Source organism: Monodelphis domestica, chromosome 2 (genome assembly GCF_027887165.1).
Source record: "Monodelphis domestica isolate mMonDom1 chromosome 2, mMonDom1.pri, whole genome shotgun sequence".
NCBI classification, from domain to species: Eukaryota; Metazoa; Chordata; class Mammalia; order Didelphimorphia; family Didelphidae; genus Monodelphis; species Monodelphis domestica.
In genome coordinates, this window is record NC_077228.1 from 76,808,085 (window position 1) to 76,828,148 (window position 20,064).

At 41.6% G+C, this 20,064-nt stretch overlaps 1 protein-coding gene across 2 annotated transcripts in view; it reads left to right on the forward strand.

Annotated features, from left to right (window-relative positions):
• Positions 1-626: 626 nt before the first annotated feature.
• The window catches only part of QSOX1 (quiescin sulfhydryl oxidase 1), a 58,073-nt gene continuing 38,635 nt past the window's right edge, over positions 627-20,064 (forward strand). The window contains exons 1-2 of one of the 2 annotated variants that reach the window (XM_007480901.3): positions 627-1,097; positions 15,978-16,078. In XM_007480901.3, coding sequence (XP_007480963.2) covers positions 797-1,097; positions 15,978-16,078 — 402 coding nt within the window. In that variant the 5' untranslated portion in view covers positions 627-796. The remainder of the gene's footprint in view (positions 1,098-15,977; positions 16,079-20,064) is intronic. The other variant, XM_001374361.4, reaches the window with a different exon arrangement.

Consider the following 20,064-nt stretch of genomic DNA (forward strand, 5'->3'; position numbering starts at 1 on the left):
TTGTTGAAAGTGAATGGAGAATGTAAAGGGGGGCTGTTGGCAGAAGATTCCCCAAAATAACATCCTTCTTCTTGGTGCCTCTGGTCCACGGAAGGGAGAGAGCTTCTTTTCCCTTATCTACCAAAGGGAAAAAAAAAAAGAGTTCCTCATTTAGAAATCTTGGGAACCCCGGTGGCGTCTCTATTGCCTCTTAAGGACAAAGCAGGTTACACAAGGAGGAGGGCCCCTACCCAGCCCTGCCCTGCCCTGCTCATCTTTGAGGTCAGACCTGGTAGAGGCATTGGGGAAGAGGAATGGGGGTGGGGAGGGTGTGCAAAGGACCCCGAAACCGGAGAACTGGTTGTTATAAAGTTGGGAAAGTGTTGTACCCGACATGGAGGGCCACCCTAGCAGATGTCTCGACGCTGGAGAACCCCTGCGTCCATGTCCAGTAGATATCAATAATAATAATAATAATAATAATAATAATAATAATAATAATAATAATAATAATAATAATAATAATAATAATACACATACGTAAACCTGTTCCCCAAATTCCGAGCTGCCTCTTCGGAAGGAAGCAAGAGGGGGAAGGGAAAGGAAGAAGGAGCCCCCCTCGCCCCTCCCCCCGACAGCTCCAGCCTTGGTAGGCGTGACTTTGAGAGGGAGGAGTCTCTTCGCTCCACCTCAGGGGGGCGGGCGCAGCCAGCCTGGGTGCTGGAGTTCCCTGCTGCTGCGGGCAGCTGCGCCTCAGCAGCGCCCCTGAGGAATCGCAAAGTTGGCCGCAGCCGCTGGCAGCAGGCTCCTGCCGAGAATGGGGAAGCGTGGCCGCTGCTTCGTAGTCACCATGGGCCCGGACTTCGGCTCCGGGGCGTTGAGTCGGCTGCTCGTGCTGATGCTCCTAGCCGCGCTCCTGATGGCCCGGGCGGACGCGGCGCGAGTACGCTCTGTGCTCTACTCTCCCAGTGACTCCCTGGTGCTCCTGGGGCAGAACACCTTGCGTCCGACTGTCCTGGGCTCCCCCAGCTCCTGGGTAGTAGAATTCTTCGCCTCCTGGTGTGGACACTGCATCGCCTTCGCCCCCAAATGGAAAGCCTTGGCCAATGAAGTCAAAGGTGAGCAGCTGACCCGCACCCCAGCTCCATGCCCCGACTCTCCGGGGCTCCCCGGGCCCACTGGCCTTCAGGACTTCTCTCCGCAGCTCGCAGTAGGGCTCCTTTATTACCTCTTTCTCCTTCTCCATCTCTCCTTCGGTGTCGATACTGTCCTCCTCCCCCCTGCCTCTCCCTTCACTCCAAGACATTGCTCTCTCACTCTCCTTCCCTCTGGCAAAGCATCCTTTTCATTCCCCAAAATGGACCTTCTCTCCGCCCCTGTCCCCAGCCTATTATCCTCAGGCTTGGCTGACTCCTCGGCCTGTGTCCCTTTTTCTTCTCTTCTTTCCCTGCCCTGAATCTTTCTACTCTTGGTCCTGGTCTTGATGGCTTCTCTTTTCTGTTAACCATAATCTTTTTTTCCTTTCCCATCCTGGGCCCCTCTCTCATAGGTCTCTGCCTCTCTGTCTCCTTCTCCACCCCCTCCTTTCTGTCTGTCCGTCCGTCTGTCCGTCTGTCTGTCTGTCTGTCTGTCTGTCTGTCTGTCTCCCTCCTTAGAAGCTACTGATGTTCCCCATTTCTCATGACTTTCTGAGTCTCTTACTCTTTCCTCTACCTATCCTATCTGTCCCTGATCTCCAGTGTTGACATTTTCATGCTAATGCCTCTTTTGTATCAGTTTCCTCCCCTTCAGCTCTATTCACCCATAATTCTGTGTCCCTGTGCCAATGGGGATAAAAAAAAAAGAACTGCCCCCTTCCCCCCTCCCCCCTTAGATCACAGTGATTATAATGGGTGTATTCTTCCATCTGACTCCTTTATTGCTTAGCTATATTCTGGTGCCTTACTCTAAACTTTTTTGACTTGCCATTCTCACTGCCTGGTTCTAGAGGTCCTTTTCTCTTTTTCATGCCTAGTCTTCTTTCCTCTCCTTTTGATATTTTATTTCTCTTGTGGACGTTTCCCTACACCTACCCTAACCTCCTACTCCAACCCTAGGTTTCCCCAGCTCTGAGGATATTAGAACTCATTTTAAAAAACTAGAACTTTCCCCAAGATAATTACTATATTTTCCCATTTTCCAGTCCTATGGCCATCTTTTTTTTTTAATCATACAATTTGATGTTTGTTTGTTTTTTACCTTGAATCAAAAGCTTTTCCTGGTGCCCCAGATTGGTCTGCCCTTGTTTCTTGTTCATTGTCTCCAAATAGTACTACTTTTTTTTTGGTAATCAAAAGTGGGATCTTTATAGGGCCACACTTGAAAAACTGACACCAAGGGCCACAAAGAGACCCAAACTTTTAGAGAAAGAGGAAATGGAAACTAGTTCCCTACTGAATAGATTATACTTATTTGGTGGAAGACTGATTTCCAAATCCAAATGGTATCTAAATGGAGATTAGGAATTATTGTATCAGGTAGGCCTAAAACTGGAAGGTATCTTCAAAGTCTCCTAGCCTTACCCTGTCATTTTATAGATGAGAGAATTGTGACCCAGAAAAGTAAATGACTTTCCTCATAAATGGCAAATCCTAAATTCTTTCTACTTTATAGTAATGGTCCCATTTTAAAAAAAAATTCAGATATTACAATCTTATACTTCCCATTTGGGTATTAATTACAGTGTACCCTCTATTTCAGAAATCCGTCTACCTTTGAGCAAGTCCTTTGACTAAAGGTACTTCAGGGATGTCAGCCCATGATGGGTCATGGCAGGAAGAGAAGAATGTCTACTATGGCACTGTAGTGACAGAGGCTGAATTAAGTTTGAGAAAGACATTATGTGCCAAAACATAGAGGAAAGAGGAATCCTATTTTCTACTCATGCTCAAAGATTTTTGGATAATAGGAGATAGGTGAGACCCAGTGATGATTGAATGAGAACTGATCTGAAATACCTTGTGGTACAATGGAAAGGGCACAGGATTTGAAGACAAGAGATGCTGTATTCAGAGCCTAGCTCCACACTTGTATATCACTAGGTAATGACCATTCACTATCTCTCTGGCCTCAGTTTCCTTAATTATAAAATGAGAATTGGACTAAATGTCCTTAAAATCCCTTTCAACCCCAAATCACTGATACTATGGGTTGGAACCAGGCTGGAGAATCAGTCTATGACATTTCCTCCATATACTCTGAAGGTTCAGGAATGAAGGACTTCTTTCCAGATGACTCACCAGCCTGACCTCTGCACCTCAAAAGTTTTCCCTTGAAATGCACACCCAGATACTGACCCAGCCTGCTACTGTGTGGGATCTTCCAGACTTGAAATGACTTTCTGAGCCAAATCCTGGTTCCTGGTCATCAAGGAATTGAGTTCCTAGGAATGTGGCTTATGTTTTCTGTCAACTAAAGTGCAGGGGAAGTTGTGGGAGCATGAGGGGGATGGTAAAGTGAGATGAGAAACTTATACTAGTCTCCTCAGCTACCAACCTGTAGATTACTGAAGATTGCATCTGCCTTTCTTTTTGCCAGGATCAGGGAGTTTTTCATTCAGAACCTATTAATTGGTGATAGGAGGCTACTCAGAATGGAAATAACTTACTCCCTTTATCCTGCCTATATCTTCCAACTTGGACCTCAGAACCACAACTAGAATCATTGTTTCAAGTAATGGATCAGTTTTCTCTCTTTCTTTCACCTTTTTGTTTCCCAATTAACAAGCATTTATTTTTTCTTTTCACATGCCCCTTTCCTCAGCTTAAAAAAAAGAAAAGGGGGCAGCTGGGTAGCTCAGTGAATTGAGAGCCAGACCTAGAGATGGGAGGTCCTAGGTTCAAATCTGGCCTCTGACACTTCCCAGCTGTGTGACCCTGGGCAAGTCACTTGACCCCCATTGCCTAGCCCTTACCACTCTTATGCCTTGGAGCCAATACACAGTATTGATTCCAAGATAGAAGGTAAGGGTTTAAAAAAAAAAGAAAAGAAAAAACAAATCCTTCATACAAAATATGCATAGTGAAGCAGAATGAATACCCACATTGGCCATAACCAAAAATATATGTCTAATTCTCCATCTTGAGTCCATGATCTCTCCATTGGGAGGTAGGCAGAAGGCTTCATCTGTTGATCTATAATTGAATTGTGATTGGTCACTGCCCTTATCATAGCTCTTAAGTCTTCAAAGTTGTTTGTCTTTGTAATATTGTCAATTATAGAAATTGTTCTCTGGTATTGCTCACTTCATCCTGCATCGGTTTATATGAGTTTTTGCAGGTTTCTCATCCATTCTCCAATTGATGGACATCCTTTCAGTTTCCAGTTCTTTGCCACCACAAAGAGAGCTGCTATAAAAATTTTTGAATATACAGCTATTTTTCTTTTTTTCTTTTATCATTTTAGGAAACAAACCTAATAGTGGTATTATGAGGTTAAAAGGTATACACAGTTTTATAACTCTTTGGGCATAATTCCAGATTGTTCTCCAAAATGGTTGGATCAGTTCACAGTTCTACCAATAGTGTATTAGTATCCCCATTTTTCTACATCCCTTTCAATTTTTATCATTTTCCCCTTTTATCATTTTAGCCAATCTGTTAGGTATAAGATGATATCCCAGAGTTGTTTTGACTTTTATTTCTCTAATCAATAATGACTTAGAGCATTTTTCATATGACTATATATAGCTTTCATTTGTTTATCCACAAACTATCTGTTCATATATTTTGACCTCTTATAAATTGGGGAATGGCTCATATTGTTATAAATTTGACAAAGTTCTTTATATATTGTAGATATGAGACAGTTATCTAAGGAACTATTTATAAAAATTTCCCCAGTTTTCTGCTTTCTTTCTACATCTGGCTACATTGTTTTATTTGTACAAAACCTTTTAAATGAAATTTAAATTAGCCATTTTATATCTCATAATGCTTTCTATCTGTTGTTTATTTATACATTCTTTTTCTATCCATAAATCTGATAGGTAATATGTACCCTGAGCTTCTAATTTACTTATGATATCTCCCTTTATGTCTAGATCATATATCCATTTAGATTTTCATGTTAGTCACTGGTATAAGATAGTGGTTAATAGCTAGTTTCTGCCAGACTACTTTCCAGTTTTCCCAACAATTTTTATCAAATAATGAATTATTACCCCCAAATCTTGGATCTTTATTTTTGTCAAACACAAGTTTACTATAATCTTTTACTACTGTTTATTGAATGTCTGTTCTGTTCCCCTGATCTACTTTTCCATTTCTTAGCTAGTATGAGGTAGTTTTGATAATTACCTCTTTTCTAGTACAATTTAAAATCTGATACTGCTAGGCTTTCTTCCTTTCTTTACATTGATTCCCTTGATATTCCTGACCTTTTGTTCTCTCAAATGAATTTTCTTATTATCTTTTCTAGTTAAGAAAAATAATACATTACTTTCAAATAGGGGAGTGACCAACTACAAACTGCTAATCTCACTTCCAGAGACAGTAACTACAGCCACATAGGGCTGTTGACACATAGGGCTGATTTTTTTGCCATGAAGAGAGGGCTCTAAAAGGTCTGGCTCATTGAATGCCTCCCCAACCCCCAATTTTTAGTAAGTAAAATCAGGTTAACTTGAATATCAATAGCAGTCATGCAGGAGAAAAGTCATGAAAGGGAAGACAATAGGGCTTGCTTGGAAATAGGGAGACCTTGTCCCATCTATTTCACCTTGGTGGTGAAGGCAAAGAGGCATCTCTGGGTCAGTGGTTAAGAGCACTGGACCTGGAGTCAAGAAGACTCCAGTTCGAATCCAACCTCAGATACTTAGGTAAATCACTTAGCTTCTATGCCTAGGAGGTAGCTAGATACCACAGTGGATAACATGCTGACTGGAGTCAGGAAGCCTCAGATTCCTGTGTTCAAATCTGACCGTAGGCACTTCTTAGTTGTATGACCCTGGGAAGTTTAACCCTGCGTGCCTCAGTTTCTTCATCTGTAAAATGAACTGGAGAAGGCAATGGCAAACCACTCTAATATCTTTGCTAAGAAAATCCAAATGGGGTCACAAAGAGTTGGATACAACTGAAAAATGACTAGAACAAATAAACAAACACAATATGTCCAGCATAAACATTTATGTTTATGCTGGACATATTGTGAATAAATGCAAGTATATACAAAGTCTTTTTGCAGAGGAGGCAGTAGCAAAGAGGGGAATCAGGAAAGGCTTCAGGCATAAGATGGTGCTTGAGGAAGAGAGGGTCCCTCTGAGGCTGAGGTAAGGAGGGGGATACATTCCAGGCATGGAGGATAATCAGTGCCAAGATGTATAGATGAGAGATGGAGTGTTGTATGTAAGAAACAGAAAGAAGATCTACTATATGCCATGTATTCGAATAGGCACTGGATATATGAAGGCATGAATTGTCCCTTGGGGTCAAAGAGCATACTTTCTAACAGAGAAGACAGGATGTACACATAAGGACATATGCAAAACAGAAGGCCTTTAGCAATTGGGGGAACCAGGAGTGGTCTGGTGCCTCTGAATGGGGCATTTGGGCTAACTCTTTTTTAAAAAAGTTTATTTAATTTAGAATATTTTTCCATGGTTTCATGATTCATGTTCTTTCCCTCCCCTTCTCCCATCCCCTTTCCATAGCCAACAAACAACTTCACTGGGTTTCACATGTGTCATTGATCAAGATCTATTTCCATATTATTATTATTTGCATTAGGGTGATCATTTAGAGTCTGTATCCCCAGTCATATCCCCATCGAACCATGTGATCAAGCAGTTGTTTTTCTTCTGTGTTTTTAGTCCCACAGTTTCTCCTCTGAATGTGGATAGTTTTCTTATAAATCCCTCAGAAATTCCCTGGATCATTGCATTGTTGCTAGTAGAAAAGTCCATTACATTTTTCCTGGTTCTGCTCCTTTCACTCCGCATCAATTCCTGGAGGTCATTCCAGTTCACATGGAATTCCTCCACTTCATTATTCCTTTGAGCACAATAGTATTCCATCACCAGCATATACCACAATTTGTTCAGTCATTCCCCAATCGAAGAACATTCCTTCACTTTTCCAATTTTTTGACTTGGGCTTACTTTTGAAGAGAAGTTGGTATTCCAAGGGGTAGAAATAAAGAGGATATACATTCAAAGCATGAAAAAAACAGTGGCTGCTCTCACAAAGCTTATATTCTTTTTTTTTTTAAATATATTTTATTTGATCATTTCCAAGCATTATTCGTTAAAGACATAGATCATTTTCTTTTCCTCCCCCCCACCCCCCATAGCCGACGCGTAAGTCCACTGGGCATTAGATGTTTTCTTGATTTGAACCCATTGCTTTGTTGATAGTATTTGCATTAGAGTGTTCATTTAGAGTCTGTCCTCTGTCATGTCCCCTCAACCTCTGTATTCAGGCAGTTGCTTTTTCTCGGTGTTTCCACTCCCATAGTTTATCCTTTGCTTATGAATGGTGTTTTTTTCTCCTGGATCCCTGCAAGTTGTTCAGGGACATTACACCACCACCAATGGAGAAGGCCATTACGTTCGATTATACCACAGTGTATTAGTCTCTGTATACAATGTTCTCCTGGTTCTGCTCCTCTCGCTCTGCATCACTTCCTGGAGGTTGTTCCAGTCTCCATGGAACTCCTCCACTTTATTATTCCTTTTAGCACAATAGTATTCCGTCAACAAAGCTTATATTCTTTTGGAGAAATGACACTTAAAGGAGCAGTTAGGTGGCTCAGTGGATAGAAAGCCAGGGCTGGAGATGGCAGGTCCTGGGTTCAAATGTGGACTCAGATACTTTCTAGCTGTGTGACCCTGGGCAAGATAGTTAATCTCTGTTGACCTGCCCTTATCACTTTTCTGCCTTGGATACTTAGGAAAGAAAGGAAGGAAGGAAGGAAGGAAGGAAGGAAGGAAGAAAGGAAGGAAGGAAGGAAGGAAGGAAGGGAGGGAGGGAGGGAGGGAGGGAGGGAGGGAGGGAGGGAGGGAGGAAGGAAGGAAGGAAGGAAGGAAGAAAGAACTTGAATTAACCAATAATTAAAATAACCAATGAATAACCAATGAATTAAAATAGATGCTAAATAAAGGAGGGTGAGATTTCCCTTTTTAAGGAACTTAAGCTGACAGAGTAACTTGGTGGTGAAATGTACCCTTGAGTGCTACCTCTGTCCCTATGTTTCACAACAAGCTACATAGTGGTAGTGGGCAGGGTGCTGTTCTTGGAATCAAGACAATCAGAGTTCAAATAAGTTCCTCAAACATGTACTCCCTGTGTGACCTTGGGCAAGTCACCTAACCTTCCTTAGTCTAAGTTTCCTCTTTTGTAAAATGGGGTTAATAACAATAGCATCTGCTTCACTGGGTTATTGGTAGGATCAAATTAAATAACATGTAAAGTAATTTGCTAGTTTTCAGGGGCTCTATAAGTGCTGACCAGTTAATTTTGTAGCTATGATGGCTTCTATGAGTTCAAATCAGGCCTCAGACTCAACCCTGTTTGCCTCAGTTTCTTCATCTGTAAAATGGTGTGTGTGTGTGTGTGTCTGTCTGTCTGTGTGTTGCTTCATGAGAAATGACAGAACCACAGAATCGCCCTACCCAGGGCAATCATAAATAACACCACAGAATGTTTTCCTACAAGAGACCAGATTTGGGCTCACATCATAGGAAGTGCTGATGTTATTAGACATTCAGAAAATGGCACTTGAGTCATGGGGCAATTTGAAAGCACCTTTCCCCAAGAGGCATTCCTGTTTGGACAGGGATTAACTCCACTCAAATGTACTTGTATTTGATGCTACAGGTAGGAAGAGCTCCTTCCTATTATTATTATTACTAATAAAGGGCCTATGAATAGTAAAATCCAAAACGATTAGTGTTTCAGCAGGACATTTAAATATCATTAGGGCCCATTAAAGTATTGTCATTAAATCCTCGGTGTAACATTTTTCATCTCAGGATCTCCTAGCACCTGACAAAAATTAACCTCCTCCTGACATTGCCAGGGGCTGGGATGGTAGCCAGCTGCATGGTTTCCATGACAGAGATGGGGGAATCTAGTTTCTGCTTGTGTGCAGAACACTGAACATACAACCCAGTTGAGCATCTTGCATTTCTTTGTCTTTGTGCCATCTTCCCAGTAGAATGGAATGGGGGGGGGGGTGGCAGGGACTATTTCCTGGTACCTTGTAAGTAGTAGCAGGTACTTAAAAAAAATATTGGTCACTTTCTATAGTTTCTTTCTATATAGAGTAACTTTCTATTACAGATGGGGAGGAGATTGTGCTTCACCAATTCTCCTTTCTGTCCCCTGACTTCTGCCTTTCCTTTTATGGTATTTTTAGTGTTGGGCTATTAGGATTGTGTCAGACCTGCTCTAAAATCCTATTGTGTGGAAGCTGAATCTTTGCCATGGAAAGACCCAGCAGTATAGCCTGGTTTTTAGCTAAAGGGAGAAAGAGATAGCTGGAAGCATGGCCAGCTTCTATTTCTCCCCACTTTCTCCAGCCCCCCAAGCTTTCCCCAAAAGAGAAGGCTGTGGTAGTTCTTTTTTAAAATTTTATTTAGTTGATTAATTAAGAGAATTTTCCCATGGTTACATGATTCATGTTCTTTCCCTTTCCTTATCCCACCCCACTTCCATAGCCAACAAGCAACTCCACTGGGTTTTACATGTGTCATTGATCAAGACCTATTTCCATATTATTTGCACTAGGATGATTTAGAGTCTATATCCCCAATAATATCCCTATCAACCCATGTGATCAAGGAATTGTTTTTACTTCTGTGTTTCTACTCCCACAGTTTTTCCTCTGAATGTGGATAGCTTCTTTTTCATAAGTCCCTCAGAATTGTCCTGGATCATTGCATTGCTGCTAGTAGAAAAGTCCATTACATTTGATTGTGCCATAGTGTATCCATTTCTGTGTATCAGTCTCCTGGTTCTGCTTCTTTCACTCTTTATCAATTCCTGGAGGTCGATCCAGTTCACATGGAATTCTTCCAGTTCATTATTCATTTTAGCACAATAGTATGACATGTTGTGGTAGTTCTTAAAGGTAGTAGTAAGAGTCTAATCTATTTCCAGCCTTCAGCAGGGTCAGACCATCTCAGAGAACAGCCAGAATTTCCCTATTTCTCTGTATGTGTCAGTTCATTAAACTTTCCAGAAATATTTAATACTGTGTGCCTTTCATTAAGCTAGTGATGGCAAGCTTTTTGGAGATGGGGTGTTGTGTCCTCTGAGACTGAGTGCTGAGGCCCCCCACCAGAGATCATGCACTGTGCCCTTCCCCCCCACATTCTGGGTATGCCCTGTCCCCCCCCTTTACTTCACACAGGGGAGGGAGAAAGTGTTCCTATTGGGCTGCTGGATGGAGTGGTGGGTGATGTGAAAAAAATGTCCTTAGGTGCAATGGAGAGGGAGAAGGGAGCGGCTCTACCCGAGTTCCTCTGCTTTTCTAGTAAAGAACTCTGGGGGTAGAGAGTGGAGGGGGGGGTAGCCAAGTGCCCTTAGAGAGCACTCCATGTGCCATCTTTGGCTCCTGTACCATAAGTTTATCATCACTGCTTTAACCTATTGGAAATAAAAAGAAAGGGAAAAGCCAGTCCTTGCCCTTAGGGAGTTGACAATCTAATGGGAGAGACAAGAAAAATAGGAAATAATTAGCAGAGTTTGGGGGAGATGGGGGAGTGTAACCTGGACTTTCTTGGAGGGAGGGATTGTTACACAGCAAAACCACTGCATCATTGGAATGAATTTTTCTAACCTAGTTTTGGGGAAATGACCTAGCCTTAGCTATTATCTATGTGTGCCCCCTTCCTCCATTTCTAATTCCCCCTTTATTAACTGGAGTTTATTTCAGAGGAAGCTTTGTTCTAACCTGATCTCCCAAGGCTCTGTCCATTGTTTCTTAGTGTACCTGGTACCTCTAGCCAACTCCAATCAGGTGAATGTTTCCCAGAACAAGATGACCAAACATCTATCTCTCAGGAGTGAACTGAGTCCTTCTCATGGGATGGTGACAGGCAGGTGGCAGGTGGTGTCGGGGCCAGAGCTGTCATTTTCCTCCCCCTCTTTGCTGCTCTTTGGGAAGGAGAGGAACCAATCCAGTGGAACATACATGAAATACTTGCCCTGTGCTGGGATATTGAGAGAGAAACAAAAAGCAGTAATTGCCTTCAAGGACCTTATTGTTTAACTAAGACTCAGAGGATTTTGGGAGGGACTTTGGTGACTGAGTAGCTCACCCTTGTGATCCTTAGTTTTCTCATCTGTAAAAGGAAGGGGTTGGATTGAATGATCTCTAAAGTCTCATCTAGCTCTAAATCTATGATGTGACTGAATATATGAACACAGTGAATCCCAGAGAACTAAGTGACAACAATAATAGCTAACTCTTATATGCCAGGCATTATGCAAAGCAATTTACAAGTATTGTCTTATTTGAGCCTCCTGGGAGATAGATGCTATTATTTCCCTCATTTTATAGATGAGGAAATGGAGGCAAACCAAGGTTAAGTGACTTGCCAAAGGTCACACAGTAAATTGCCTAAGGCTGGATTTGAACTCCTGATTCCAGGAGTCATATATTTAAATCATTCTGGGTCCTCTCTTATATACATGACTTTTATGTTCTCCTTAACATCTCTTGCCCTTATCTATTGTTGTTTAGACATGTCTAACTTTTTGGGACCCCATGGACCATTGCTATCCATTGAGTTCTCTTGGCAAGGATAGTGGAGTGGAATTTAATTTCATTCTACAGTGGATCCTTTTATTACACAGCTAAGACTTGTCTGAATCTAGATTTGAACTCAGGTCTTCCCAATTCCAGGCACAGTGCTCTTCTTTTTTTTTTTAAGCCCTTTCATTCTAAATCAGAATCAATATTGTGTATTGGTTCCAAAGCAGAAGAATGGTAAAGGCTAGGCAATTGGAATTAAGTGGCTTGTCCAGAATCACACATCTAGGAAGTGTCTGAGGCCAGATTTGAACCTAGGACCCTCCCATCTCTAGGCCTGGTTCTTACTCCAGATCCATGTGTAGTGCTCTTAACCACTGAGTCACAGCTGCCTTGTTACCCTCACCACCAGAGTGAATTAAATGGGATTAGCCCTCCCTATTTTCAAAGAAACCCTTCTAGTTTCCCTTTTATGACTTTTCTCCTGCACATCTGTCCTTGATATTCACGTTAACCTCATTTTACTTATGAAAAATTGGGGCTTGGGGAGATACTCATTGAGCCATAGATATTTGAGAGTCCTCTGTTCATGGCAAAAAATCATCAACAGCCCTGTGGCTGTAGTCACAGTCTCTGGAAGTGGCATTAGCAGCTTCTAGTTTGTCTGTTGCCTGATTAGCTGTATCCTTCTCCCCAGCCAGCTGCTTTCCCCCTGCAGCAAGCCCCAGGGTATCAATTTAAGCTGTCAGCACAGGGACTAGGGCTATTGCTCAGGAGAGGAAGGAGCATGGGTTTGCCTCCTGGTGAGCAAAAATGTTCCCAGCCTCACTTCCTGACTTAACCCTATGCCCTGTGTGAACAGCTGTTCCATAAATATTATTGATGCAAACCAGTGAGGGGAGGCATTTGGATGAATGTAAGCTGCCTCTGTGACCACAGATGTGGCGAGTTTAGTCCCTCCCTAAGGAGGCAGATAATAATAGCTAATAATAGCTAACATTTATATAGCATTTACTGTGTGCCAGGAACCGTGCTAAATGTTTCATAATTATGATCCCATTTGAATTTCAAGACAACCCTGGGAGGTAGGTGCTATTATTATCCTCATTTTAAAGATGAGGAAACTGAGACAGTGGTTGGATGGAATTTGGGGATAAAGGCATGCCTCCATCTCTACCTTGAGCTAGGGTTTCCTTATAATTGCTACCTCTCTTTCTTTCTCTTGCTGACATATGGAAAGGGCTTTACAAACCTTAAAGTACTATATTTTTCTTGTTCAGACATTTTTCAAGCAAGTCTGACTCTTCCTGATCCCATTTGGGGTTTTCTTGGCAAAGATGCTGGCATGGTTTGCCATTTCCTTCTCTAGCTCATTTTACCAAGAGGGGAACTGAGGCAATCATGGTTAAGTGACTTGCCCAGGGTCACATAGCTAGTAAGCGTGGGAGGCTGGATTTGAACTCATGAAGATGAATCTTACTGCTTCCAAGCCCAGCACTCTATCCATTAGGCTCCCTAACTGCCCCATATAAATGCTAGCTATTATTTTATCATCAATATTATGATATTATTATTATCAGTATTATTATTAAAATGCTATATATAAATGTTACCTTTAATAGTAGTATTATTGTTGTTATTATTTTGGCCAGACTTAGGAGGTAACTCTAAAGCAAAGATCTGTCTTCTTGGGGGGGAGGATATTGGAAAGTAAAAGAATCATAAATTAATTTAGCCTAGGTTATCCTTATCTACTCGGATTTATTCTCAGTCCTCTTGCAGCAGGGCAATGTTGGCCATTAAACAATTAGTTATTAATAAGAACTTATTAATAAGTTATTAAGAAGAGTGGTAAGGGCTAGGCAATGGGGGTTAAGTGACTTGCCCAGGGTCACACAGCTAGGAAGTGGCTGAGGTCAGATTTGAACCCAGGACCTCCCGTCTCTAGGCCTGGCTCTCAATCCACTGAGCTACCCAGCTGCCCTCTTCATGGGACTCTTTAGATGAAGTCAAGTAGCAAAAAGAGGGATGTCATATCATGGTGAGAGTATCCACTGGTCATGGAGCAAGAGGAAGGGAGGAAATAAATTTATTAAGTGCCTACCATGTGCCAGTCAGTTTACATTTCATTTTTGCAAAAAGCCAGAAGGTAGTTGCTATTATTATCTCCACTTTACCACTGAGGAAACTGAGGCAAACAGGGTTAAATGACTTGCCTAGCAAATAAGTATCTGAGGCAGGATTTGAACATGTCTTCCTGACTCCAACATGCTATCTCCTCTATCACTTAGCTGAAGGTAGATTTGAATCCCATCTCTGCTACTTGGGCAAATCATTTTTTTCAAGTCTGATCTTCAAGTTCCTTATCTGTAAAATGAGAATAATAAACATAATAAGCGGCTTCCCTCATAGAATTTAAGGCTTTGTAAGCCTTAAAGTGCTTTATACCGAGTGAGGAAGTAATGGAACTGGGCTGAGGGATCCTGAAGAAGTTGTGATTTCACATTTCTAATTCACACAATGCTATAATATGATTATATTATATAGATTTCTTTAAACCTCCATTTTTTTTTTAATCTTGGTGTCCACCCCTATCTTGTATGAGAAGAGATTCAGGGTACATCTGTTTGCCCCCCCCCCCCCCAGGTATTCATGGATACTAGATGGATGGCTTCCTCTGTCAGAGTTGCTACCCTAACCCTTACTAGTCTTCTGATGCTTTGGGTCTCTGAACCAGTCCCTGGGGAGGTGAGCCTTTTTTAAGCAGTCCTTCTGCTTGCCTGCCACTTTCCCTGCTTTAGAACCTACCATGATTCCATATCACCTAGTGGGATCCAGTTTCTCTTCTTTAAACTGACATTGAAGGACCTCCAAAATCTGGCTCCTACCCTACCAATTCAGTGTCCCAATATTTCCTATAACATAAATTCTTTGGTCCTAGGAAGGCTGAGTTTCCCCCACACAAGTGATGTTCATTCCCACCACATTTCCTTTGTTCATGCTGCCTCCCCTTGCTTGAGATTCCTTTCTGAGTCCTCTCTGAATATTTGTCTTTTAAGACCCAGCTTATGTCCTACTTCCTCACTGGTAAGCCTTTACTAACCTCTACAGAACTCACTGTTCTCTCTTCTGAACTCCTCCAAACTTTACTTACTTTTACATATATACAATCTATCTCATCATAACATTAATTTATATCTCAACATGAGTGTGTGCCTATTGACTCTCCAGCTAGATTATACATTTCTTGAAGGCAGAGACTGCCTTCTCCTTGTTTCCTAACACAGTTCTAGGTACATCGGTGCTCCGGGAATGCTAGACATGAGCTCAGGACCAAGGAGTCCTTATTTAGAGAACTGTGGTCTGCCTACCACACTATGTGTTCTCTCTACAGCTCATCAGTTGATCAATCAGCCATGAAGTATTTCCTAGGCTGCTTCTGTTTGCCAAGCAATATCTTTGTTGACAGTGTGCATGGCCACCCAGGATTTGGGGGTGGGTGGAATTGATGAAATAGGAGATTTCAGGCAGCTCCTCCCAAGGAACTAAGGATAAGGAATTAGGCAGTCAGCCAACTTGGAACTGCCAAGTCTACTTCCAGAGTCTCTAACCCTGAAGCTTCACAACTCTGGGATTCGTACCTCATTCTTCACTATGACTCTGTTTCCTCCAACATAATCCTGGTTCATATTGGAGCCCCAGACTTCTCGAGGAGGGGACTGTCATGGTAGTCCTTTGCTCTGGCTCACTTGATTTCTGTGAATGCATCTAGAATGGTTTCCCTGTGCTTGGATTGTCCCTGTAAGGAAAACTATATGGTCCCTGTAGGGTCAGGATAAGTCACATTGTCTACTCTTCCTTCCTTACTCAGATATCTCCTTCCTTTCCACTCACTTCCTTTTGCACAGGTGAAATGAGGCTAAAGAATCCCCTTCTTACTGCAAATCCACAGAGAGCTGTGGAGAAATTAGAACTCAAACTAGAACCACAAGACAGCAGTATTTATACAGTCCTACTGCCCCTTGTACCCAAGGTCCCTTCTCCCTCCATGCCAAGCAGTCTTGGGGATCCCTCCACTATTGCCAGTCAGTTGTGAAGTGACTGATCCTTCTTCAGAGGTCATTTTCACCTCAGTTCTAAAGAAGTGAATTTTCTCATCAGTTCTTCAGGTTACAGGAGGACTGGGGCAGGGGAGGTGGCAGGGAGGCAGCATATGATGGGTGAAGTTGACTGCTTACTGTTGGCCCTCCTGCTTTTCATTTCAGACTGGAGACCTGTACTGAATGTAGCAGCCTTGGACTGTGCCGATGAAGTGAATTCAGAAATCTGCCGAGACTTTGGGATCACTGCCTATCCCACCGTAAAGGTAAGATCTTGAAATGTGAGGGGTGAGATATGCCCCATGGAGGGAGAGATATCAGAAGGAAAGTCTGGCTATGAGTAGGTCATGGAAATACCACTTTTTAACCTCTTATCCCTCCGTCAGACCCTGTTCTGAGTCTCCTTGTATTTGGTTCCATTCAATAGAACTCAGTGACCGAAGACCCAAACCTTCTGAGCTGTGCTTCTTTTCCTGTAGGATATTTATCTAGAAAGCAGAAAGGTTACCTTTGGACTTTGCTTGCTAGAAGTGGAAAAGCAACTAATTTTGATAAGAAGGCATATCTCTTATCTAAGAAGGATGGGACCTTGAACACCAAAGGGAAACCTGACCTTCTTTATTCTGGGTTCTAGCTGAACTTTTGGCCAGATAAGTGTTTTGTCATAAGCCTGGAAGGCTTTTGTCAAGTCAGAACTCATGACTTGCTAGGGCTCTTTTCTCTGGATCCTTTAGCTTAAAGATCTGATGTGGCTCTCTAGAACAAGTATTCCTTTTCTAGTAGATGGGTCTGGATCTAACTCAGAAGTCAAACTATATGGACATGAAATCAGTCTCATTAAGACTCAGGGGGCCTGTGAATATTCTACAAATAATGTAATAACAATACAATAAGGTGAAATGGGATGAGATGAGATACATGATCATCCTGTCTTCTACTAAAGATATCCCAAAGATGCTTTCAGTAAACTACAGAAGAGCTCAAATAATAATAATATTTGAAACTGGATGACACCAAGTTACATAGTTTCACCAAAAACCAAACACCTCCTCTCCCATTAAGTGGCTTCTGCAACATGTGGAAATTCCCTCTAAAGACATAAAACCCCAAAAATATGTTGATTATAAAATCTAAACTTACACCAAAGGAAGGCTTTGTTCTGGAACTTGAAGATCAAGTAGAATCAATGGATCAAAACTATACTTAAAAACATCTTGATCTCCTCCATCCAGGCAATCTGTCTTGCAAAACATATTGCCTGGAGAAAACCAACCAGAGATCTGAGAATAGACTCAAAAAGGCCTCCGGGGGCAATATCCACATGAACTCGAGCATATGTCAAGAAGGCAACATTGAACAAATGGCTAACTCGTGAGACTTTGTTTACAGAAATGGGAATATTTCTGGTCATTGCCACCAGAAATTACAAATAGGTTAGTCTAAAGGAGCCCAGGTTTATGGAAAAATGCAGATTATTCAAGGGAATGATAGAAATTGGATACTATATCATTATAGGCTGCAAATATTTAGCATCTACTAAATATAGCAAGACATTGCCTAATGGTCAGAATTATACATTCGAAGTTGGTTGCGTTTCATAAGTTAATAGATGATGAGGTCTTGTAATATAAATACAGACCTCAAAATATCCTTGAATTCTGTGCATCAGTTGTCCAGAAACCAGACATAGTCCAAATCTGTCCACAGTCATTTGGGCATAACACTTATCTATGAAAATTTGAGAACAACATTTTTAATAGCTATCACTGTACTGAGTAACCATAATCTCTAAATTACACAAGAAGAACAATTCTCCAAGTATAGAGATGTTTTGGAAGATATCATAACCATATGAGAACAGCATGACATTTCATCCCAGATCTCCTGCAGGCTACTGGAGTTGTCCCAGAGTTGCCTTCAGTGAACTTACAAAAGATGACCTTCCATCCCAATACTTTTATTCAGTTCCAAAAAGCAGTCATTTATCTGTCTTTGCAAAATATCTCAAAACATTAACCGTAAGAGAATAATAGTATTAAGATGACAATCATGATAATAGCTAACATTGCTGGAACCCGGTAGTGTTTGCCAAGAACTTTGTATGCATAATCAATCAAATTGGAAACACAGCACTGTAGACCTCTATTTATCTACCCTAGCCAGCCCCCAGAAAAGTGCTTAACCACTACTAGAAGTACCTCATAAATCATCATCCTCGACTTTGCCTCAGGTGTGTCTCCCTCCCCTTTCATAGAGATGCTTAATGTAACTGGTAGGGTTTAAGAAGAGCTCCCTTCCAGAGAAAGCAGAGGGGAGGATCCTGGGCAATGGACCCATCGTGCTTGAGGGTTGCCCAGCCCTGGCAGGAACCCTCTAGTGATCCTATTAGCCAATCTGCCCCCTTGGGGCATCTACCACTTAATTAAAATCTTCCCAGCAAGCTAAGATACTTCAGTGGAAATCTCCTCATAGTCACAAAACAGTGATATTCCCTTAATGGTCTGGTTCTGATTATTCTCTAAATTGTTTTCTTTCAATTTGAGACAAAAAAATGTCTACACATCCCCCCAACCATCCCTGCTTATATAAATAGGCTTTCCTTGTTTCTTTTGGACCCAAGAATGACTTATTGCAAGAGAGGTTTCCTCTTTGGCCACTAAGGTTAATCAGGAAATACATTTGGAATTGAAAGGCAAGGCATGGTTTCCAATAACAGGATGCCTTTAGACTCAGTGTTTCTCAGAGCCCAAGCAGCCCAGAACCACTCTGCTTGTCTCCCCTTCTGACTTCAACTCCCCCAAAACACCCTATTTTTTTTTTTTTAATTCAGGTAGCAAAGACCTGAAAATTCTGTTCTTGTTTTTTTTTTAAACTCTTTTCAATGTGACTTTCCTTTTGTCTCTTGAGGGCTTTAATTCTTGCTTTGAGAGTCAAAGGGCACCTACCATGTTTAAAAAAGAAATTAAAACCCTTACCTTTTGGCTTAGAATAGAAAAAAGTATGAGTTTCAAGGCAGAAGAGTGGTAAGGGCTAGGCAACTGGGGTTAAGAGACTTGCCTAGGGTCGCAGAGCTGGGAAGTATCTGAAGCCATATTTGAACCCAGGTCCTTTTAGCTCTAGACCTTGTACTCTATCCACTGAACCACCTACCACATTTGAGGTCATTGTTTAGTACCCGGGGTTTTGTAGAGCCCCATATCTCAGGACTTTGTCTCCTCTGGTACCTTAGGCCATGATAGGACTACAGGCTCCCATCTCCCAAGACAGCAAGCCATGAGATTTAACTGTAACCAATGAGCCTAGGGAAACGGAAGAAGCTGAAACCTGCTAGAGTCATTTTGAGATGGAATATTTTGGGCTCATTTTTTATTTGTGCTGAAAAACCAGACTTCCTCTTCAATGTTGTTATTGCTCCCTTAGGCTATATAAATAATAATATTTGTATATAATAGCCTGTACACATGTAATCCTTCACAGTTTGGGGGAAATTTTTCCTTACATTGAGCCCAAACCATCATCTCTGCCAGTGGCGTTCTTCGCTTCTAGTTTGACCCTCTGGAGCCAAGCAGAATAAGGAATTCTTCTTCCATGTGCCAGCCTTCAAATACATGAAGAAAGCTATCATTTCCCCCCGAATTTTCGAAATCAAGCTGGCCTGATCTCTATTACATCTCATTTATAAAATTATCCTAATTAACATTTTTATTGTTATCAGTCCCTTTGGCATTCTGTTGAAACCTATGAACCCCTTTTCTTAATGTTTTTAAATGAACAAAACAAAATAAGGATTACAATGGAAATCAATTATATTGGTAGATATAGATATATATTTCCCATGCAAGTTCACAGACACATTGGATCTATCCCTAGGTTAAGAATCCATGTCCTGGACTGCTATTTCTGTGTTCCTCATTTAACCAAAAGGCTTGGCTGCCTCAAGGAGGAAGGTTTTCCAAAACAGTTTTATCCAATTTGAAGTCAGAGGACACCTTTTTATTTTATTTTTTTATGTTGTTGTTCAGTTGTTTTCAGTCATGTCCAACTCTTCATGACCCCGTTTGGGGTGTTCTTGGCAAAGATACTGGAGTGGTTTGCCATTGCCTTTTCCAGCCCATTTTACAGATGAGAAAACTGAGGCAAACAGAGTTAAGTGACTTGCCCAAGATCACGTAGCTGGTAAGTGTCTAGAGCCAGATTTGAACTGAGGAAGATGAATCTTCCTGACTCAATTTTTAAAATAGAAATATTTTCT